General features: G+C 39.9%; 1 protein-coding gene across 3 annotated transcripts in view; it reads left to right on the top strand.

The window, feature by feature from the left end:
* rap1aa (RAP1A, member of RAS oncogene family a) overlaps positions 1-17,889 on the top strand; it is a 114,301-nt gene extending 96,412 nt beyond the window's left edge. For all 3 annotated transcript variants that reach the window (XM_072278732.1, XM_072278733.1, XM_072278734.1), the window contains exons 6-8: positions 14,099-14,242; positions 16,319-16,434; positions 17,274-17,889. In XM_072278732.1, coding sequence (XP_072134833.1) covers positions 14,099-14,242; positions 16,319-16,405 — 231 coding nt within the window. In that variant the 3' untranslated portion in view covers positions 16,406-16,434; positions 17,274-17,889. The remainder of the gene's footprint in view (positions 1-14,098; positions 14,243-16,318; positions 16,435-17,273) is intronic.
* Positions 17,890-24,960: the final 7,071 nt, after the last annotated feature.

Below are 24,960 nucleotides of genomic sequence, written 5' to 3' on the forward strand. Positions count from 1 at the left end.
ATTGCTGAGTATTCAAATTTGGCAGGACCCTTTCTAAAAAAAAACACACTGCAAATGTATTCCCTTCATGATGTTTCCTTTCATCCTCAATAAGCTTTACTTGAAATGATACATTATTGAAATTACTATTCTGCAAAGTTCTGCCAAAAGCATATGACTATAATAAGCTGAAGGCATGGTAATGCAAACAAGTATGGGCTGTCCTGTGTAACGGATGATTTCCAGTTTTATAGCTGTCCATAAGCCAAATTAGTCCAAGTTGGCAAATGGGTAAAAATCATGCATAGAAACATATCTCTACAGTATTGTAATAAATGGCATCAAAAGCAGAGAAGACCAATGAAGGAAAGGGAAACTAATGAGAACAGGATACATACAAAGCTTATATAAAATTATTCATCACACTCCCCTCTTTCCCCCCCCCAGAAATTTTCATATTTAATTGATTTACAACACAACCACAGTGGATTTAATTTGGCTTTTTTTTTATGACACTGATCAACAAAAAGACTCATTTGTGTCAAAGTTAACGGATCCTTGCAAAGTGATCTAAATTAATTATAAATATAAAACACAAAATAATTGCAGAAGTATTCACTCCCTGCCCCCCCCCCACCCTTTAATATGGCACACAGAATCATCACTGGTGCAGCCAATTGGTTTTAGAAGTCACATAACTAGTTAAATGGAGATCACATGTGCAGTCAAGGTGTTTCAATTGATTGTAGTAAAAATACACTTGTATCTGGAAGGTCCACTGCTGGTGAGTCAGTATCTTGGCTAAGACTACACTATGAAGACAAAAAACACTCCAAGAAACTCTGCAAAAAACAGTTACTGAAAAGCACAAGTCAGGAGATGGATACAAGAAAATTTCCCTAAGTCATTGAATATCCTTTGGAGTGTAGTTAAGTCAGTCATCAAGAAATGGAAAGAGTATGGCACAGCTGTGAATCTGCCTAGACCAGGCAGTCCTCAAAAACTGAGTGACTGTGCCAGAAGGGGACTAGTGAGGGAAACAACTAAGAGGAGTTAAAGCTTCAGTGGCTGAGATGAGAGAGACTGCGCATACAACAACTGTTGCAGCTTTATGGCAGAGTGGCAAAGAGAAAGCCACTGTTGGGGGGGGGGTAGGGGAGGAAACTCACATGAAATCTTGGCTTGTTTGCCAGAAGGTATGTGGGAGACTCAAGTCAGCTAGAAGAACGTTCTATGGTCTGATGAAACTAAAATTGAGCTTTTTGGCTATCATGCTAAACGCCATGTTTGGCGTAAGCCAAAAACCGCACATCATCACAAACACACCATCCCTATCGTGAAGTATGCATCATGCTATGGGGATGCTTCACTGCAGCAGGCCCAGGAAAGCTTGGGAATGTAGAGGGTAAAATGAATGCAGCGGAATACAGGAAAACCTTAATGCAATCTGCAAGAGAACTGCGACTTGGGAGAAGATTTCTTTTCCAGCAAGACAATGACCCCAAGCATAAAGCCAAAGCTACACAGGAATGGTTTAAAAACAATACAGTTATTGTCTTGGAGTAGTCAAGTTAGAGTCCAGACTTCAATCTAATTGAGAATTTATGGCTGGACTTGAAAAGGGCTGGTCACCCACGACTCCCATGCAATTTGACAGAGCTTGAACAGTTTTCTAAAGAAGAATGGGGGGGCGGGGGGGAAATTGCCGTGCCCAGATGTGCAAAGCTGACAGTCCAATCCACACAGACTCGTGGCTGTAATTGCTGCCAGAGGTATATCTACTAAATACTGACTTGAAGGGGGGTGAATACTTGTGCAATCAATTATTTTGTTTTGTATTTAAAATTAATTTACATCACTTTGTAGAGATCTGTTTTCACTTTGTCATGAAAGTCTTTTTCTGTTTGGTGTATAAAAAAAACAACAACAACAAATTAAATCTACTGTGATTCCAATGTTGTTAAACAGTAAAACATGAATACTTCCAAGGGGGTGACTACTTTTTATAGGCACTGTGTGTTTAAGCTTCTGAACTTAATCATGTTATGGGAGCTCATTTGTATGTAGGGGTGTCAGTAATTTGGGTGTTAATAACCTGGCCTGTTTAAAACTTGGGATTTGGCTCTGTGGGAAGAGGGAGAAAGAGCAGAATAGAATATCCAGCTGGAAAAGATATGCATATTGTAATGCAACTAGATTATTTGGCCATAAACCAAATTCTGCTCTATCTGTATACAACCTCTGCTAAATAAAAATCCATTTCAAACTTCTTAATGTCATCTTTTGGACCAGAATTGTATAGCAGTTCTAAAATACCAAATAGTCACATCACTTTGCATAATTCTTGCTCTTCTATTTGATGCTGCAAGCTTTCTGTGTATGGATCCCAGAAATATTTCAATGCTGAGCTTGTTTTGCATCACTGTCTACGTACAAAGTTGCAAGATTTCAGCAGAGCAGAAACCAAAAGATTTCCTGTTGTGTTTGTGGTGCCTCAATCATAACAGGCACATCCACCCTGACAAAAGGGCATCCTTTCATCGTATTCACGTGTCTGCTGCTTCCTGCCTCCACCGTTTAATTTTGTAGAGTGATTAAAGATTTCCATGAAACTGAACTGGACACAGCCACATCATAACATAGATTCTGCAGATGCTGAAAATATGAAGCAATACACACAATGCTGGAAGAACTCAGTAGGTCAGGCAGCATTTGTCGAATGAACAATCGAGGTTTTAAGCCATGAGCCTTCAAGACCGGAAAGGAAACAGAAGTACGCCAGAATATAAAGGTGGGGAGAAGGGAAGGGGGATAGCTAGAAAGTAATGGATGAAGCCAGGTGGGTAGGAAAGGTGAAGGACTGCAGAGGAATCAGCATCTGATAGTGGACCATGGGAGAACGGGAAGGAGGAGACAATTCAATGGGAGGTGATAAGAGATACACCAGAGTGGGGAATAGAAAGGGAGAGGGGGGAATTTTTTTATTACTGGAAAGATGTTCATGCCATCAGGTTGGAGGCTTTCCAGATGGAATATAAGGTGTTGCTCCTCCACCTTGGTGGCCTCATCATGGCACAAGAGGAAGCCATGGGCCGACAGGTCGGAATGGAAATCAGAGCTAAAATGTTTGGTCATTGGGAAATTTCGCTTTTTGGGTAATGTGGAGTTGCTTGAGAAAGCATTCTACAATTTCCAACTCCTCTCACTAATGTAGAGGTGACCAGATTGAAAGCACCGGACGCAATTAACAACCCCGGCAGATTTGCAGATGAAGTGTTACCTCACCTGGAAGGACTGTTTGGGACCCTGAATGGAGGTGAATGGACAGGTGTAGCAATTTGGCTGCTTGCAGGGATAAGTGCTGGGAGGGACATTAGTGGGGAAGGGACAGGTGTGCAAGAGATTAATGGAGGGAGTGATCCCTGCAAAAAGAGGGGTGTTGGAGTTGAGATGTATTTAGTGGTAGGATCTCTTTGGAGGTGGTGGAAATTGCGGAGAATGTGTTGGATACGGAGGCTCCTGGGGTGGTAGGTAAGGACAAAAGGAACTCTTGTTAATGCGGCAGAAAGCTGGAGTGATTGCAGGTGCTCTGGAAATAGAGGAAATGTCGATGAAGGCAGCATCAGTGGTGAAGAAAGAAAAACCCCATTCTTTGAAGAAAGAGGACATCCCTGATGCCCTAGCAAAAAGCCGCATCCTGTGAACTGATGCGGTGAAGATGGTGAGAAAAGGGAATAGCGTTTTGATTTTTCAGGATACGATGGGAAAAGATGGTCAAGATACCAATAGGAATTGGTAAATTTATAAAAGATGGCATTTAACAGTTCATCTCCAGAGATCAAGGAACGGGCAGAGGCATCAGAAATGGACCAAGTAAATTTTAACAACAGGGCGAAAGTTGGAGGCAATGTTGAAATTTACGAGTTCAGCATAGGTGCGTGAAACAGGACCAATGCAGACATGAGTGTAGCTGAGGAAGAGTTGGGTAGCGTTACCGGGGAAGGCTTGGAACATGGAATGTTCTGCATGGCCATGAAAAGGCTGAGGCCAATGCAGGTACCCATGGGAGAAAATTGTGCTTGAAGACAATACAATGGGTCTAATGCTGGTAGCGAGTGTTCACTGTGAGCATAAGCGTTCACTGTGAATTTTTAGTTGGACAAGTGTTATTTAATATAGATTTGATAAGAAAGCTGGAATCCCATGAGCCAAAGAAGCTCAAGTATTTATCAGGTCAAGTATTTATATTAAAAATATTAATTATCTCATATCTTAAGATTGAAGTGGAGGCAGGAATTTATATGTTCATAAATACAAAAGAAAAGGCAGTGTGAGCTAATACTTGGGTTTACCTAGACACAAATTTGAGCAGTGAACAGGATGTCCAGGTTACTTCATCTTAAAATAATGCCAACAGGATTTGCAGCTTTACAAATAGAGTACAAAAGCAAGGAAGTTTTGTTAAGCCTTGAAGCTCAGCTGAAGTATTGTGCAGTTCTGGGTGAGATCCTTTTTAGAAGGATGCTGAGGCCATGGGAGAGGATAAGGGGATTTCCTATAATGGTACCAGCTGTAGGCTTCAATTATCAGGGACTCAAAGTTGAATTGTTCTACTTGGAAATAGGGGTGTTTGGAGGGGGAGTATGGAAGTAAGTTTAAAATTGAAGGTTTAGAGTAAATAAGTTAAACAAGCTTACACTAGGAACTGTGCAACACGAACATACTAAATGTCTGATTCCTTGGTGATATTAGTTATGATAATAGCAGTTCGCCAGAGTCCTCAGTCCAAGACCAGTCTTTGCAGTTGTCCCCAGGTATAGCCATCTTGGTGGATCCTTCCTGTCCCAGGGATGAGGTCTTTGAAGTTTCCGCTGGCATTTCTGTAGCCCTAGGTTTTGACGGGATGGGGTTGTGAGCTCTATGCCCAACCCTCCTTTTGCAGCCAGTCTTGTGCCTGTCCTTGTGCCCCAGTATGGACATATGGGGTGATGGACATAATTAACTCATGTCCCCAATTCTTCAGACATCCTTGACTGAGTTGGTAATTTTTCTATTGGATAATTTAATAAATTTAAAACTGCTTAAGGCAAGAAAAAAAGTGGAAGGTATTGAGATAGCCAGGAGTTGCCATGAAATGTCCTTGGCAAATAGGCTTAAAGAGAATCCTGAGGCATTCAATAGATCAAGAGGATAACGAGGGCGCCATGGTAGCGCAGTGGTTAGCATGATGCTATTACAGCTTGGGGCAGTTCAGAGTCCAATTCCAGTGCTATCTGTAAGGAGTTTGTATGTTCTCCCCATGAACACATGGGTTTCCTCCCTCGGTCTAAAGATGTATCTGTTAGGTTAATCGGTCATTGTAAATTATTCAGTGATTAGGCTAGTTTTAAATAAGTGGGTTGCTGGGCCAGTTCCATGCTGTATCTCTAAATGCATAAATGCACACAAAATAAGGAGCAAATAGAATCAGTCAAGGATAAAGGAGGGAGTATGCTTGGAGGCAGAGGATGTGGATGAGGTCCGAAGTGAGTACCTTGTATCAGTTAATACCAAGAACATGATGGATAGGTAGGTCAGTGTGGGATGTACTAATTTACTTGAACATTGAGATAATAGTAGTCTGGGCTCCCTTACAGAACATGAAGATAATTAAGTCCCAAAGATGTAATGAGATGTACTGCAGGTGAGAGGGGCAAGGGATGAGCTAATGTTCTCCCTTTAAGAAGGGAAATAGGGATAACCTCGGAAACTAGATCTGGGTGTCTCACAAGTGGCAGGGAAGTTACTGGAGAGGATTCTTGGGAATAAAATTTCGTTGTCTGAACCCTTAGTGCCTAGGTGGCACATGGGGCCTGGGATAAAATTTGAGCATTAGAAAATCGTGGCCTAATTGGGGACAATCAGCATGGCTTTGTGGGGCAAGTCATGCCTTACAAACTTGAGTTTTTTGAGAGGTGAAAAATGTTGAGCTGTTATCTACGTGGATTTTAATAAGGTATTCGACAAGGTCTCATGAGAGTCTTATCCAGAAGATCAGATGCATTTGATCCACAGTGAATTGGTCATTTGAAATCAGAATTTATTTGCCCTTAGGTGATGGGAGTTGTTGATGGGACTTGGTCTGTGATTAGTGATGTTCTGCATGGATCCATACTGGGACCTCTGGTGTTTGTTATAAAAATAATCAGGATGAAAATGTAAATGGGTGGGTTAGTAAATTTGCAGACATTGTGAAGATTGGTGTTTTGGATAGTAGCTTGAGTGTCTGTTGCAAAGTTCTTGAGTCATGAACACCAATATCTGCAGTTCGGAAAGGATGTCAATGCCTTGGAGTGGATGCATAGGACATTCTTCAGGGTAGTACTGTGGGGAAAGGAAATTGAATCATATGGAGAAACCAGAAACACTGTTATTTGTTAGAAAGCATTGAGATATTTAATGAGTTCAAAATTGCGAACTTCATCCAGGTATGGAAAAGCTATTAATTGAAGGCTAAGACCCAGATAAACATTGGGGAGTTGGCAAGTGGATGTTGAATTACTTCACTGAACAAATAATCTGGAATGGTCTGACAGGGTGAATTGTTAGTAATTTTCAAGAAAGTGTTGACATGTACTTTAAAGGAAACTTTGCGATGTAAAGGGGAAGAAGTTGGAACTTATTGGAGAATGTAATATGGCAGTTTTGGAAGTTCTGTAATTTAAAGGTTGTATTTTGTATCGACATGAAATATGTTAAGGAGTTGGCTGAATATATAGTTCACAGATGAGATAGTAAATTTTAATTTTACCATGTCACCAGTAAAGTGCTGATGTGGGTTTTGAGGCTGCTATTTATATTGTAAGCCATATTTTGTAGCAGAGTTCCCATGCATTCCATATACAGTAAGATGCTGCACTATAGCACCAAATGTGGGCATACAGTAAGATTCTGTAGTTCTAAGTATGTAGCCTTTTAAGCAACTGATATGTGTTGGAATAATCTGTTTTCTGCAATCAAGCAGGGGTGGGGGGCAGTGGTGCTGCAGCTTCCATTGCATCCAGTGGGATGTGACTGAAGTGAATCCTGAGGGAAGAGTGGATTGAAAACGGCAGGATCTGTATTGAAAACAAATGGAAAATACTGTAAGATCGCAGGCATTATTTATTTGTGGAATGAGGAGTTGTGTTGTGGGTTAGGGCGCCTTCCTCAAACTGTTCCCCTAAGTTGGGTTCTTGCCTTGACACAGCAGTGCAGAAGGCTGAGGTTTGTGCCAAATTTCCAGTACTGCAGTGCTGTCAGTAATGCTGCTCTCTACTTGTAGTGATTTTGAAGACCTTTTAATGCCAGTTCCATTTTTACTCTTGTTCTTAAAAATACATTCGGAACGCTAAGATATTTGGTAGTGAGTATCATAGGACGCATGTTGTTTGTCCTTGGAATTCTTCCTCACCTTCTCTACTGGAGCAACCTCATGCCACCTTTTAACCCTCCTGATTTCCTTGTTAAGTGTTCTTTTGCATTTCTTATACCCAAGTGCCTCAGTTGCACCTTACTGCCAATACCTGTTATGCACTTTTTTTAAACAGAAACCCAAGGTTTCCTAAACCTGTTATCCTTTTATTCTTACAGGAACATGCTAACTTTATACTCAAATTTCACTTTTGAAAGCCTCTCACTTACTAAGTTCACCTTTGCCTGAAAACAAACTGTCCCAATCCACAGTTGCCAGATGCTATCTTTGATGCCATCAATATGGGCTTTTCTCCAATTTAGAATCTCAACCTGAGGACCAGACCTATCCTTCTCCATAATTATCTTGAATCTAATGACATTATGTTCCCCAACACAAACTTCAGTCACCTGCCCTGCCTCATTGCGTAATAGTAGATGAAGTATGGCACTCTAGTTGGGATCTCAGTACTGATTAAAGAAGCTTTCCTGTATGCATTTGACAAACTATCCCATTCGGCCTTTGTTTACAGTGTGGCAGTCCCAGTCAATAGTCATGCCTCTACCATCTCTGTACCAATCCAAACTTCCCTTAAATGTTGAAGTTCAGCTTGCATGCACCACTTGTGCTGGCAGCTTGTTCCACTCTGTCATGGCCCTCAGCACTCTTTCAGTGCTAGAATTCTGGCTTATCTAAGTTGAGAAGTTTTCCCTTGTATTCCCTTAAACCATTCACCTTTCACGCTTGACTCAATGTCAGTGAAAAAAGCTTACTTACGTTTACCCTTTTTAAAGCACTTATAATTTTGTATACCCCTATCAAATCTCTTAATCTTCTAAATTCCAAGGAATAAAATTCTAACCTATTCAGTCTTCTGACTCTGGTCCTCCAAACCCGGCAACATCCTTGTAAATTTTCTCGGCACTTTTGCAACCTTATTTGTGTCTTTCCTGTAAGTAGGTGACCAAAACTGCATGCAGTACTCCAGATTAGGCCTCACCAATGTCTTCTACAACTTCACCATAATATTCCATCTCCTGTGCACTCAATACTTTGATTTATGAAGGCCAATATGCCAAAAGCTTTATGACCTGTGACACCACTTTCAATGAATTATGACCTGTATTCCCAGATCCCTTTGTTCTACTTCACTCCTCAGTGCCCTACCACCCACTACGTAAGACCTACCCTGGTTGGTCCTACTGAAATGCAACACCTCACACTTGTCTGCATTAAATTCCATCTGCCATTTTTTCCAACTGGCCCAGATTCTGCTGCAAGCCATGATGGTCTTCTGCGCTGTCCACTACACTCCAGTTTTGATGTCATCTACAAATTTGCTGATCCAGTTAACCACATTATCATCCAGATCATTGATATAGATAACAAACAACAAAGAACCCAGCACAGATCCTTGGGAAAAAAAACATTGCCAGCTGAGAAGAAATGTACTATAAAAACTTGTGCTAAAATGGTAAGCAGTTTTCCTTCAGGATGTGAGTACAGTAAAATTTTTTAAAGGGCTGTATTTATATTGAAACAAAGTCATAAACTGGCTTCATTGTTTTAAAAAAAAGACTTTTGCAATGCAAGAACAGATTGTTGGCGGTTTGAAAGGGCTAAGTAGACCCACACCCAGTTATATTCCCTGAGTAATCATTGAGTACAACTGAACTTGAGATCTACCAGTGAGCCAAAAATTTTAAAAGATTTTAAGATGCCTTGTCCAAGAGAGACAGACTTTTGTTTTAAGTGAAGTATCTAAAAATATTGAGCAGATATCGTTTAAATCCTTAGCATTGAAGAACCTCAAAATTGTAAAGGAAAGTCTTAAGATATTGCTAATATACGTTCTTGAAAGCAAGTGTGCTTTGGCTTGCCATGAGTTTCTTTCCTTGCCACAGCTAGTATGGATGTCCACTGTAATAGATTTTTTCAGCATTACAGCACTCAATATTCCTGCAAACTTTTAAAGTGAAAACACTGATTTTACTGTGCTACTTGCCATCATGTTATTTAATTGTTTATCTGTGTTAAATCTATGTAATATTTGAAATCTATGTAAGCTTTGTCACATACAGATCAAAAGTACAGTGAAATGTCATTTTGCCTTAACGACCAACAGTCTGAAGATGTGTTGCTACTGTCCAGAATCAAGAGAACTGCGAGGAAATTCACAGAGAATTTCCAAACCGCTTGTAGATGGCAGCAGAAATTGAAATCTGATCACTTGCTCTGCAAAGTGTTATCTTTATATTTATATAATTTATAGTGCTAATCTGAGGAGTACAACTATTTCTTGCAGTTTGGTTCCTGTCTAATGCCAAGGTGCAAGCTCTGCACATCAGGATATGTCTTCAATAGCTGGATTCTGAAGTGAAAGGATTTGGATAATTAAGTGGCTTGTAAACTTGCTGGAAATTCACATTTGGTTGTAAAGTGAAACACTGCAGGTGGACTTCATTGCTTTTTGGAATACTTTATTTAACTATGGTAGCTGGTTGGTGCCCTGATTGTGGGCTGACCAACGTTGGTAGAGCACCAAAATCTTTTGAGTAGATGTTAAACTTGATCATTTTTAATTCAATCGGGGCATGTGTTGCCCAGCCCAAAGTTTTAATGAATCTTCAGTTGCTGGAGATTATGTACTGTTGTGATTAGGATGTATTTCTTGCAATGAAAAAATGTTAAGCCAGGGTTCTGGTTAACTTTAGTGTTCCCGGTTCTTCACCGTCCTCACTTGATTTGGGAGAAGCTGTTGAAGCCTTAGCATAGCATTTTTTTTTTTTTTTTTTTTTTGCTTCAACAGCTACTTCTGTAATGTATTTCAGAATCAAGTACTTGAAAATGTTAATGCCATTGAATATAAAGAAATGTCTTGGACTTGGTTATTCATATCTGTCCAAGTTGTCACAACTTTCACCAATAGCTACTGCTGATGGATCAGCCTACATCTTGAGGATGATGCTAAAGTAGCTTTCTTCCCTTTATTGTTTCTCGACATCTGTGCAGTCTGAAAACCTTATCCTTAAGAGAGTTACTAGATAGATATTGTGCTTTTGTTAAGTGGTAGTAAAATAAACGTGTTTTCTTGCCCTCATTGATCTGATGCTTAAACTTGTATCTGGGTTCAGTCTTGTAGACTTTCAGAATTACTCCATTCCAACTTGAAGCTCTACTCTTCCTTCTGGTGATGCTGCATGTGATATTAAGCTACATCTTTCTGGGGTGGAGCCAGTTATGGCACAAGCCCCTGGTTTCTTTCGTATAGGACTTCTGGCTGGCTCTGCCTTGGTTGCATCAATGTCTAGTATCAAGGATGCTACTAGATGGTCTGGCTTCCTTTTATAATTTGTAACCTGGTGGTTTGCTGTACCACCAGAAGGTGCTTTGCTCTAGGTCTGATATCTTGCACAAGTAGAAGGGCTAATAGCTGAATATTTCTTCCACTTAGACATTACAGTACTAACTGGCCTTAAAACAATTATTTCATAGTCAGAAACCTTTTTCAGATCACTTCAATAAATCTAAATTTGTGATTTGATAGCGTAGCGGCTATGTTGTTTTAACTATGGCTTTCAGCTGAAATGTTTAAATTTTTCAGAATAAGGCTTTTTTTAATGTTCCACTTTCAGCTCTCTGTCTCTTTTAAGGTGATAGAAGCTTTTAAAGTTGAAAATAGTGCTATTTGAGAATTACAAACATGTAATGTTTTATGGCAGTTATATCTGAAGTTGGGTCATTTCTCACCATGACACAGTGAAACTGGAATCAATCTGTTTTATGGACTAGAACTGGAAGAATGATCATAATGTTTTTTTTAAATTGGTGTCAGACAAAAGCTACCTGTCATTCCAATTCCATTGAACCAAGATGCATTTCTATCTTGTAATATGCAATTGAAAATTTAAGTGGAGGGACTTGGCTTATCAAGCTTCCACTTGTAAATCAATCATCTAGAAAGGGTGCTTTGTGAAAAAGTTGAATAGCTGTTGTAGAATCACTAGCTCATGAGACAAGACTACCTCCCAACAATGAGCTAGGTTCAATAAATGTATTTTTGGTGGTGGTTGTTTAATATTATCTATATAATTTGATATTGGGTCGTAAGGGGGCATTGTGCCAACTTTTTAATTGAGTTGTAGTGAAACTTTGTTCACTGTAAGTAGGCTTTCCAAACCTTTCATGTTTAATAAATTAACACCAGGTCCATGGCAGTCAAATTAAATTCTTTATAAAATCAAATAAATTGGGTTATCAGAGACTTGTACTTTAAATCAGATCCAACCATTACTCCTTTGTTCTACGTCGATGCCAAACAGTCATGTCAATTTATTGAAGCTTGTTAACTAGCTGGTGCTGTTACTTAGTCATATGTATTACCTTTTACAAACCAGTGTGGTAATTAAGATAATTATTACTGACCCAAGTGCTTTGATATCCAAAAGTTGGTCTGGCATCTTGGAGCATAAACCAAATAAACATTGGAGAATCTAGGTGAAAATTTGATGACAGTGACTGAAGGAATGGAGCTGTTTCATGAAAGTTTGTTGAAATGCCGTATTTCACCAGTCACCTTGTTAATATTTCTGATGTTGAGATGTAATGAAGTTAAAGCATTGAAGTTTACATTTTTTCTTGTAACTTCACATTCTATGCGGGTGGGAACAGGAGGAAAAAAAATTGGTCCTGAAGTTGAGACATTAAGCCATAACCTCTCATAACAACCTCTGAGGTGAATCTGATCACGTTGGGCTCCAGTACAGCTTTGCGTCTCTTGACACTTAATATTTCTATCAGTAAAAGATTTGATGGGTGGGATTATTTTAATCCATAAGGGAAACATTTGTCGTCTTAATCAACAAGAGAAAGAATTTGTCTTGTCCTTTGTACTGTACAAATAGGTAATGAAATAATTTCAAATAACATAGGAATACAAGGGATTCTAGTTGACTGGGCCTTATCGGGACTGGTACATTTTGGGCTGCTCCAATTAGCTGAAGTTTCATGGAAATACAAATGTGTAGTTAAGGTATAAAAAAAGACAAACTGAGTAACAAAATTACGCATTTAAATGAATTACAGAACAATTTAGAACACTACCAATAGTACTATAAAAATATTAGTTCCTAATATTGATGGAGAAATTCATCCAGTGCACCCAATGAACAAAATCAGTGTAGACACCTAGAGCAGATATGGACTTCCTTCATACAATGGTTGCATCCTTAAAGCATAATTTTCATTGTAACATTCAAGGTTGTTGATACTTTCAAATTTTTAGTTCCTAACTTGAAGTAGTGAAATGGTTTCATTTTCACTCCTGGTTGTTCCTGGCATCTCCAAGCTTAAATGCTTGAAACAGCAGTGAGCAAAACAGTTCTGAATTGGTCTACTGCTCATTTCTCACCAACTATCAGTGACAAAAATCACTTTTTGAACACAAACGCATGCAATTGAGGCTATTTTAAAACTTTGCTCGAAGCACAGTGTACAGTCGGCCCTCCTTATCTGCAAGGGATTGGTTCCGGGACCCCTCGTGAATACCAAAAAACGCAGATGCTCAAGTCCCTTATTCCCTGTGTAAATGCGGTGGACCTTAGGACCCAGCGGAACCCTGGACCTTATTTAACCTGTCTCGGTGCGGTGGGCATTAGAACCCGGCGGCGGAGCTCTGAATCTGCAGTGTTTCTGTTCACGAAAATAATCGCAATCATGATGTAAAATAAAGTGATCAGAAAGAGGTGAAATGCCATCGGTCATTGGAAAAGTGTTAGGCTACAGTCAGTCAACGATCGGAACAATTTTAAAGGATAAAATGAAAAAGGCCCTGCCCGATTAAAGCTACAATTATTACTAAGCAGCACAGTGGTTTAATTATTGGGTTTTGGGTTTTTGATCCTCCACATCAACCCGGCAGGGATGGAGAGCACGCTTGGGAGTGGTCTGTCACTGGATCAAACTCAGGAACGATCTGTCACTGGATCGAACTCGGGAACTTCCGTTCCCAAGCCCAGCGCTGAAACATATGTTTCTTAAGTATTTTATATGCATAGAAAGGTAAAATATATATTACATCCTAAGACAAACATTTGACTAATTGACGCTAATTAATACCTTATGTACCTGCTCCGACTTACTTAGTAAGAGAACTTACGGTTTTCTTTTGATTCCGATCTACGATAACCTACGCACATCCTCCCGTATACTTTAAATCATCTCTAGATTACTTATACCTAATACAATATAAATGCTATGTAAAATAGTTGTTATACTGCATTGTTTAGGGAATAATGACAAGGGAAAAAAGTCTGTACATGCTCGAACAGCAAGTGCTGGAAGAGCACTTCCGGGTTTTCTCGATTCGCGGTTGGTTGAATTTGCACGTGCAGAACTCGCGGATAAGGAGGGCCAACTGTAGAGTCTAACAGCCACACAAGCGTGCACAACTGCCGCTAGTTAGAACCTGTTTGACAAGTCTCCTCCCCCACTTAAGCAGCATAGTGTCCCAAATAAACAAAAAGAATCCTAGCAATTTTCTTGATTAGTTGTTGCTCTTTAAGAGTTCTCCCAAATAAGCGGCTGCCCAGATTAACCAATGGCCCAATTAACCAGAATCCATTATATTAAAGTTTGACAGGGAATTTTTAAACTAAAACTCTAACATTGTTATTTGTCTTCACTCAGGTTCCCATGATTCTGGTTGGCAATAAGTGCGACTTGGAAGATGAGCGAGTAGTGGGCAAAGAACAGGGCCAGAACCTAGCAAGACAATGGAACAACTGTGCCTTTTTAGAGTCCTCTGCAAAGTCGAAGATCAATGTTAATGAGGTTTGTGCAAATGTCCGTTCTCTAAGACCCACATTCTCTATTTTAGAGTAACTTGTGGATTATGTTATTGACAAGTACAGAAACAGGTCCTCTGGCCCACAATGTTGAGCTGACCTAATTAAATTGGCAATAAAATGCCCAACTAAACTAATTCCTCTTGCCTACAGTATCTATTCCTTCTAGTCACATGACAATCTGAGAATTTCCTGAATGCTTCTATCGTATTTCCCTCCACTGCCGCCCAAAGTAGTGCATTCTAGGCACATATATTTTGTATAATTATTTTTGCCCGTGCACATATGTACTTGAGATCTACCTGTCTAGCTGTTCTCCTCCTGGCAAGGGAACGTTTAATATAAAATGGATGTTATTGAGAAGGGCTTCTGATGCTTTTTGGCATGCAGTTTCCATTCTTGGACAAGATTGACTTGAGTATTTGCCTCCTTGTTTGTTTCTTGATGCTATGTTTCACCCTTTATTCATTAAGATAATTTGGTGTATAGAGGCTCTTTGAGCCACAGCAAGAACACTGTTCATTTATCCAGTTATGACTTAAAATTTGTTTTAACTAGCCTCTCCCATTCCTCTTGGTATTATGATTATGCCTCAATCTCTATTTCTCCCCCCCCCCCCCCACCCCCCATGGATTTCAGGGATTTTTTTCCTTGCAGTATAACAGCAGTGACTGCTTTTAATGCCTGTCAGTTTCTCATTTGTATGAACACTGTTCTCTAGATTCACCCTCACTAGAGCAAGGTGCAGCTTATGAAGGATTCTGACTTGCCTTAACTTTGACAATCTTTGTAACTTTTAACATAAGGTATTATTTCACTAAATTACTATAAATTAATTTGATTCATTCTGTCTGTATAACGATGAAGGATGCAACACTCTCAAATCACTTTTCAAATTACCCACCATTGTGTATTGCCATAGAGGTACAGTAGGGAAGCTGGCCCTTCAGCCCACTGAGTCCATGCCAACCATCAAGCACCAATTTACATTAATCGATTTCCTCCCCCCCCCACACACATTCTCGCCATTCTCTAAATTCTGCCACCCACTACACCAGCGGTCCCCAACCACCGGGCCGCAAAGCATATGCTACCAGGCCACGAGTAAACAATACGAGTGAGCTGCACCTTTCCTCATTCTCTGTCACACACTGTTGAACTTGAACATAGGGTTGCCAACTGTCCCGTATATTGGGCTAAATTGGTTTGTCCCATATGGGACTGCCCTTGTCCCGTATTTCCCCCACTAAGGTAGAGTGTTCCTGTGAAACCTTTCGTGCCGAAATGGTATAAAGCGCATAAGCAATTACCATTAATTTATTTGGGAAAAATTTTTGAGCGTTCCCAGACCCAAAAAATAACCTACCAAATCATACCAAATAACACATAAAACCTAAAGTAACACTAACATTAGTAAAAGCAGGAATGATATGATAAATACACAGCCTATAAAAAGTAGTAATAAGGTATGTACATTGTAGTTGGGAAGATTAAGTCAAAACCGATTTGTGGGGGAAAAAAAATTGGCACGTATGTGTACGTCACGCATGCACGCACAGGTGCCTGTGCAAGGCTTCATGGTCATGGTAGTCTTTCTCGGGGTAAACACTGTCCCGTATTTGACTGCTATTTTTATCTCTTATTTGGGAGTGAGAAAGTGGGCAACCCTAACTGTAAAAGACATGTCAAGGTGAGTTTAACCGTAATTGAACACCAGCCCCCCCCCCCCCCCCGTTGGCTGGTCCGCAAGAATATTGACAATATTAAACAAGTCTGGGTGCGAAAAAGGTTGGGGACCCCTGCAGTACACAATGGATGCAATTTATTTACAGTGGCCAGTCCCTACCGACACATACTTCAGTGGGATTATGGAGAAGACTGAAGCTCCTTTGCAAAACCCAAATGGTTGCAGAAGGAAACTGTAAACTTTGTATAGACAGCACCTAAAGTTGAGCTTAAGCTCTCGAGTGCTGTGTGAGTGCCTCTACTAGCTGTCCCACTTTAATGAATGTGTGTGTGTGTGTCATGCACTCTCTCTAACTAAAACATTCTGTTTCTGTAGATCTTTTATGACCTGGTCAGACAGATCAATAGGAAAGCGCCAGTGGAAAAGTCAAAAAAGAAGAAATCCCAATGTCTGCTGCTTTAAACTTCTGCTATGCAGCAGGTCTGAGCCAGGTATGATCTGTAATTCATTATTACACAAGCTTACCATTGTTTCATTTAGCATTAGCTTTCATTAGTTAACAATATTGATATACTAGCCAATTGTACCTTTAAGATTAGCAGTATAAATTTTGTTTAGTGTATTTCCATTGTTTCTGAATTTATATTTTCACTTAATGCTGTACAATTTAGCAGTTTTAATTCCCAGTTGTTTGCTGATTATGATGTTTGACTTAATGGTATCTGATGAGACAGGACTGTTTTAGTAACTTGATGTCCCAATTTTGTGAAAATTTTGTGTTAATTTGCTGTAAAATGTGTGTTTATCTGATTAGTATCCTGAAACTGATTTTCCATAGCTTTAAATTTGCCATCCTGCTCAAAGGCAATGTATTCATTGGATGAATAACTAAGCTTTACTGATCAGTCTTTGGATGGGAATGTACATAAGAAGCCATTGCAATCCACCTGCTCAATCTCCAAATTCAAAAGTTCTGTATAAATATCACTTGTATCCCTCAATTATTTTGTCAAACCCATTTTTCTTGAATTCAGAATTATTGTTGTAAGTATTCTGTTGCTATCATAGACTGAAATTTAATGCTGCTTTTAATGGGCAGTGCATGCAAGTTTAATATTTTTGGAAAATTCTAATGTACTAGATGCCAAAGACCTGTTTTAAAGTAGCTTGTTTTCACACCTGTTTCAGGATGGTAAATTCCAGATGAATTTATTGTTTTTAGTATTTACAAATCATATAACATTATCCTTTTATACAATTGTACATTTGCAACAATTATGAGAGTTTTTGTATGATTTGATTTCATGACTTGTATTCTATATATTTTCAGGTATGAAGAACTGTTGCCTAATTGGAAAGTGCCAGCATTTCCAATTTCAAAAGAAATTAACATATCTGAAGAGGCTTCACCCGTTTTTATATCTTCAATTTAAAAAGATCTCCAGAAGACCGTTTGCACATACTGTTCCTGAAATTTGCCATGTGCATTGCTTGAACAGACAGTATTTTCACCTTTTTGCATAGTGGTTATAACCAATGTGGATTTAATGATGAGTTAGTTGTATGATTATACAAAAAGCATGGACACATTTCCAATGTTGTAGATGTTGCAAGTGAAATTAAGAGTTGATTACATATTGGCCTTTATCATTGCACCTCTTCTCCCTATCAAGCACTAATAGTTCATTGATGGTTTTTGACATTATTAGTCCATATTGTTCCTTGATGGACTTATCCCAGCAGTTAACATCTACTTTTGGTCATTGTGACTCCATTTTATATTGGGATGTTGCAGGATCACCTTACTTTCACGATACAATTGTATTCTAATTAAAATGTTTTGTGCATAATGCTTTGGAAAATGGGGTCTTTTATAGGAAAACTGTGGAAAGCTGATTTCTATGTCTCTTTAAAGCTGAAATATATTATACTAAACCAACTCTAAATTGGCTTCCTGGGTCTCATTTGTTTGCTTTTGAATCTAAGTTTAAAAAAGTATTTCAACCAGTGCGTTGTGTTGCAGATTTGGCAGGATGTTTCATTCTGGGAAATTCTGGCATTAGTCTGCTGCATACACTGTTATACGTTCCTCTCTTCCCTTGTGCAACACGCAATAGCAGGCCTCTTTTCAGCTGCAAGCTTTGAACTTAGCATGAGTTCAAAAAACATCCTTGAGTGGATGAAATGGTAAATGGATCAGAAGTTTTACATGTTGCTGATGCATGGTATTTCTTGAACTAGTGATGTTATTAAAACTTCAGTGGTCTGTGAAATTCCTGCTGTTAAGATTTCTGGGACAAGTAAGCTCCTGTAGTTTTTCTTTTAGCTTAAGTTGTCTTGCTGAGTAGGAGTACTGATACTTTGCTAACACAGAAGTAATTTGAGAGCAACTTTCACAATGTAGTGCTTTATATTTATTTTTAAGTGTATTTTTGCAAGCCTCTCGTACTGCCTAATCTTCCATTGAGTAACTGGCTCACATTACTACCCATCTCAATTTTAAAATCTAACATTATTTTCAAGCAAGGCCTTTCCACTATGGCTGCAATAACCTGGCCTGTTCTAGTCTGATCCTTTAGGATCTCTACTCTTCTCGGATACTGCCTCATGTTTGTGGTATTGATAACTGTTTTCAAGTACCGAAGTCTACAAGTTTTAGAATTCATCCCTAAATCTCTAGCCCCTAGCTTTATATTGGAATGCTGCTTAAAATCTAACCTGAATTTTGTGGCTTGCATCAAATTTATCATTTTGGTCTGATACCCTGGTTGAACGTAATAACTCATTTTCATTTATATAGTGTCTCTAATGAATTCATTTTAATAAGTGAGTTCACAAATTATTTCCAGTCAGGCTAAAAAGTTCAGAGGTAGCTTTTGGTTTTATTTTTTTATATATATATATATAGTCAAGGGAGGTTCAGAGGTACGCTAGTGACATTAATAAAGTTGATGTTTCAAAATTTTTTTTTCTCCCATTCTGTTATAAATGTTTATGTATTTCACCAATATTTTTATAACGTCTTGCAAGTTTGCAATCTTGTAGATTAAGTAAATGAAAGTTGGAGAATTTGGGTTATTAACAATTAGCTCAAACCTGAACAAGTTGAGCTTCCAGAAAAATTTTGGGAAGATAGCTTTATAGTGAATTTTATAAAGAAATTTGATTAGAAATGGTTTCCATTGCGGATCAGCCAAAGTTAAGGGTCTAATTTTAATGTACTCAATCCAATAAAGACGTGTTTTAACGATGATTGCTCAGGATGTGAAACTGCCTTCTACCTCATGGAATATTTGAAGTAAACAGAAAATGCTTAAGGGAAAAAATTGTAATTGGGTGGGGTCTGTGTGAGAGGAAATACTACTGCTAGGTTTCTCATCTAAGCAGGAAACCCTTATCAGTTTTTAATAACCTTGAATGTTCTAAATTGTATAGGTCTTCATTCCCAAGCTGCCGCAAAGTGCCATATTGCTATCATTTCAAAACCTTGATAATAAAGTCTATTGAATGTGGAGGTCTAAGTTCTTGTATGTACCCTTTGAATTGTGGTTCTGTTTGAAATTGGAGGGTCTTGACTGGGCGTGGGTGGTGCACGCCAGCCAGCAGTCCTTATTCGAGCTTTTTATTAGGGTTCTAATTTCAGATGATAATTTCCAAATGCAAAAGTCTTTATTCTAACCTTTGATCTTACTTTCAAACGAATTTGAATACTATGTATTTTGTTTAGTATTCTTTTTCCAATTTCAAATGTTTTAAATGGTTCAATCTTCCCCACAAGATGGCACCACTGAAATGAAATTTAATCTTGTGCTACTTCATTTGAATGGAGAGAAGAATGTATTGTTGTGTTCCAAGGATTTGAAGTTATTTAAAATATCGTCACTTCAGCAACATTTGTAGTGGTTCTAAAGTGCTTTAAGATAAGCTAAAGCTTGTGTGGTGGAGGAACTGCAACAAAGATATCAAATTGATTCTGGGGTGGATTCAACAGCTTGAGAAAATGAATAAAGTAAAAGGAGTAGAGTTACTGGAGTCTCCAGAATAAAGAATGTCAAAGTTTAGAAAGGGATAAGAATTTAACCTCCGGCATCATGGAGACAAAACTGAAAAGTCTGGTGAATACAGGGCTAAAAGCATTATTTGAATGCATGCATTGTACAAATTAAGGTAGTCAAACTTGATGTTGTGGGCCACAGTTGAAAGAAGATCTAGAACTGAGTGCTTAACATTGAAGGATGTGTATCAAAAGGACAGGCAGGTGGGCAGAAGGGGTGAGATGGCTCTGTTGGTAAAAATCAAATTCTTAGAATGAAATGACATAGGATCAGAAGATGTAGAATTATTGTGGGTAGAGCTAAGAAACAGCAAGGGTCAAAAGACCCTGAATGGAGTTACACAGGTCTGCAAACAGTAGCCAGGATGTGGGGTACAAATTACAATGAGATATAGAAAAGTTATGTGAAAAGGGCAATGACACAATAGACATGGGGATTTCAATATGCAGGTAGGGAAAGTCAAGTTAGTGCTCAATTCCAAAAGGAAATTTATAGATTGTCGATGAAATAGCTTTTTAAAGCAGCTTGTGGTTGAGCCCATTAGGTGAGAAGCAATTCTGAACTGTTGTGTAGTGAATCAGATTTGATTAGGGAGCTTAAGGTAAAGAATCCTTGGGAGGCAGTAAACATAATGATAGAATTCACCTTGTAGTTTGAGTGGGAGAAGCTAATATCAGATGTATTGGCATTACAGTGGACTAAAGGCAATTACAGAGGCATGGGAGAGGAGCTGGCTGACATTGATTAGAAAGGGACACTAGCAGGGATGACAATAGAGTTGTAATGGTTAAGTTTCTGATGGTAATTTGGATGACACAAGATCAGTGTATCCCAAAGAAGCAACATTCTAAAGAAAAGATGCAAGGGAAGTCAGAGCATTAAAGCAAAACAGGGCATAAAATTGGTGGGGAAGCTAAAGAATTGGGAAGCCTTTATAAACCAACAGAAGGCAACAAAAAAAGTCATAAGGAGAGAAAAGATGAAATATGAAGGTAAACTAACCAGTAACATCAGTGTACCAAAAGTGTTTTGTTTTCCAGATTGTATACATGGTTTCCTTAAGGGGATATCTTGCCTGATGAATCTGTTGGAATTCTTTGAGGAAATAAGTCAAGATAGACAAAGAAGAGTCAGATGTTTTAAGCTGGGTTTTCAGAAGGCCTTTGGCAAGGTGTCACACAGGCTACTAAACAAGATTGGTTGACTGGCAGAAGGCAAAGAGTGGGAATAAAGGGAGCCTTTTCTGATCGGCTGACAGTGACCAGTGGTGTTCCGTATGGGTCGGTTTTGGATCTGCTACTGTTCACGTTCTATGTTAATGATTCAGGTGACGGAATTGATGGTTTTGTGGCCAGGTTTATGGATGACACAGAGATGGGTAGTGCAGATAGCATTGATAAATCAGGGAGTTTGTGGAAAGACTTGGACAGATTAGGAGAATCAGCAAATAAGTGCCAGATGGAAGACAGTGCAGGGAAGATAATGACCATGCATTTTTGTAGATTGTTTTCTAAATGGGGAGGGAATTCAGAAATTAGGGACTTTATTTGGAGGTACAGTGTGGAACAGGCTGTTCTGACTCAGCAATCTGCAATTCCCAGCAATTCACCTAATTAACACTAGCCTGATCACAGAGCAATTTACAGTGACTAATTAGTCTGCTAACCAGTAAGTATTTGGACTGGGGGAAAGACGTACAAACTTCTTGCAGATAGCATGGGAATCGAACTCTGAAATCCACCCTGAGCTATAATAGCATCACACAAACTACTACTATGCTACCTAGGCGCCCTGTGACTTGGAAGTCCTAGTGAAGGATTCCCTTAAAATTGCAGGTTGAGTTGGTAGTAAGGTAGACATGCAATGTTAGCATTCATTTTGAGAGAACTAGAATATAAAAGCAAGGATCTAATACTGAGGCTTTATAAGGCATTGGTCAGATCGCACTTGGAGTATTGTGAGCAGTTTTGGTCTCCGTATCTGAGAAAGGATATGCTGGCATTGGAGAGTCCAGAGGAGTTTTACAAGAATGAAAAAGTTAATGTATAAGGTACATTTGATGGCTCAGGCCTGTACTTGCTGGAGTTCAGAAAAATGGGGGTTGGGGGAAAATCTCATTGAAACCTATCAGCTCCCCTTTCTCCAACCTCGGAGTCCCCACAACAACCTCTTGGTCCTTGCACCCTCCAACTTCCCACCACCCCACCTTCCCCAAGATCCTATCTCTCATCCTTGCTGTCTTCATCATTCCCTCTGACCTTCCCCTCTGTCCTCAACAAGGGCCTCAAATTTGCCTTCCTCTGCCCACACCTCAGTGAGATCTGCGTCCACAACGATGAGCTCTCCTGTCGCCTCCATCTCCGAGTCCTCTTCTTTGTCAAGAATTCCACACCCTTTCTGACACACTGCCCACCACTCCACACCGATCACAACCTTGCCACCATTCCCGTAGACAAATGGGTTGCTGATTTCACGAGGCACACTGACCTCTAACTTGCTGAGGCCAGGCAGCAACTCTCAGACACCTCATACATACTCCTTGAAGAGGACCCCACTCCAGACCATCTGAAAACTCTCCTAATGCCATCACTGACCTCATCAACTCTAAAAAAAACTTCCATCCACTACTACCAAATTCATAGTTCCCTTGTACTGCACTGCTTGCCTCCTACCCAAGATCCACAAACCAGACTGACTGGGTAGGCCTATTGTCTACCTGCTTTTGCCCCACTGAACTCGTGTTCTTGTGCCTTGATTCCAAGCTATCCCCCTTGGTCAGTCCCTTCCCACCTTCATGTAATACACTTCTCATGCCCTTGATCTCAAACTTTCAATTCCCTGGTCCTGACCACCTCACTTTCCTTATACACTTCCACTGCTGCCCCCCCCCCCATCAAAAAGGCCTCAAAGCTCTCTGCTGCTTTCTTGACCAAAGAGCCAACCAATTCCCCTCCTCCACCACCACCCTCCCCTGTCTGGCGGAACTGGTCCTTGCCCTCAATTTTTCCTTTGGCTTCTCCCACTTTCTCTAAACTCAAGGGATAGCCATGGGTACTCGCATGAGCCCGGCTATGCCTGCCTCTTTGGCTATGTAAAACAGTCCATGTCTGAAGCCTTCCCCAGTTATTCTCCCCAAATCTTCATCTGCTATACTGACAACTGCATTGGTGCTGCTTTATGCACCCATGCTGAGCAAGAAAACTTCATTAACTTTGCCTACAACTTCTACACTGCCCTTAAATTCACTTGGTCCAATTCTGACACTTCTCTCCCCTTTCTCAATCTGTCTCCATCTCTGGAGACGAACTGTCAACCGACATCTATTATAAACCTACTGTTTCCCACAGTTATCTTGACTATACCTCTTCCCACCCCATCTCCTGTAAAAATGCTGTTCCCTTTTCTCATTCCTCTGTGTCTGCCACATTTGTTCCTAGGAAATGGCTTTCTGTTCCTTCAAAGAATGGAGTTTCCCTCCCTCCCCCACATCTCTTCCATTTCCCAAACATCTGTGTTCACCCCATCTTCCTGCTGTCTTAACAGTGATGAGAATTCCTTTTGTCCTTATCTACCACCCCATCAACCTCTGCATCCAACACATTGTCCTCTGCAGTTTCTGTTATCTCCAAAGGGATCCTACCACTAACCACATCTTTACTTGCCACCCTCTGCAGGGATTGCTCCCTCCACGTTTTCCTTGTCCATTCTTCCTCCCCACTAATCACCCTCCCAGCACTTATCCCTGCAAGTGGCCTAGGTGCTACACCTGCCTATTCACATCCTTCCTCACCCTAATTCAGGGCCCCAAACAGTTCTTACATGTGAGGCAACATTTCACCTGCAAACCTGCTGGGGTTGTCTATTGTGTCTGGTGCTCCTGATGTGGCCGCCTCTACATTGGTGAGACCCGTAGTAAATTGGAGGAACGCTTCACCGAGCTTCACCGTTCACCTGCCAAAAGCAGAACTTCCTAATGGCCAAATGTTTTAATTTTAATTCCACTTCCTGTTCTAAAATGCCGGTCCATGGCCTCTTCTGCCATGATGAGGCCATCTTCAGTGTGGAGGAGCAGCACCTTGCATTCTGTCTGGGTGGCCTGCAAACCTGATTGCATAAATATTGATATCTTACAATAAAAATAATCCCTCTCCCTCTCCCTCCCCTTTTCTTCTATCCCCTGCTCTGGCCTTTACCTCTTATTGCTTGCCCATCACTCCTGCTAGGCCCCCCTTGCTTCCCTTTCTCTCATGGTCCACTCTCCTCTCTATCAAATTTTCTTCTCCAGCACTTTACCTTTCCCACCCTTCTGGCTTCCCCATCACTTTCCAGCTTGACTCCTTTTCTCTTTACCCTCCCCCCCCCCCAACTTTTTATTCTGGCATCTTCCCACTTCCTTTTCATTCCTGATTAAGGTCTTGGTCTGAAACTTCAACTGTTTGTTCATTTCCACAGATGCTGCCTGACCTGCTTAGATCCTCCAGCAATTTGTATTTCCAGCATCTGCAGACTTTTTCGTGTTTAAAATATTGAAAGGCCTAATAGTGTTCCTAATAGTGGGAAAAGTATTGGACCAGAGGGCAAAGGCTTAGAATAATTGGATGTCTCTTTGAAACAGATGAGGAATTTCTTTAGCCAGAGCTTAGTGAATCTGGAATTCATTGCTACAGATGGCTGTGGAGGCCAAGGAATATACAACGTGGAGATTGATAGGTTCTTGATAAGTAAGCGTGTCAAGGGTTATATGGAGAAGGATTGAGAGAAGATAAATCAGCCAAGATTGAATGATGGAGCAGAGTTGATGGGCTGAATGACCTAATTTTGTTTGTGTGTCCTGTTTATTGATTATCTGAGCATTGAACACCATCATTCCTACAGTACTGATCGAAAAGCTACAGAACATAGGCCTCTAACACCCTCTGCAACTGAATCCTCAACTTCCTAACTGGAAGACCATAATCTGCA

Source organism: Mobula birostris, chromosome 14 (assembly GCF_030028105.1).
Source record: "Mobula birostris isolate sMobBir1 chromosome 14, sMobBir1.hap1, whole genome shotgun sequence".
In the NCBI taxonomy this organism is placed as follows: Eukaryota; Metazoa; Chordata; class Chondrichthyes; order Myliobatiformes; family Myliobatidae; genus Mobula; species Mobula birostris.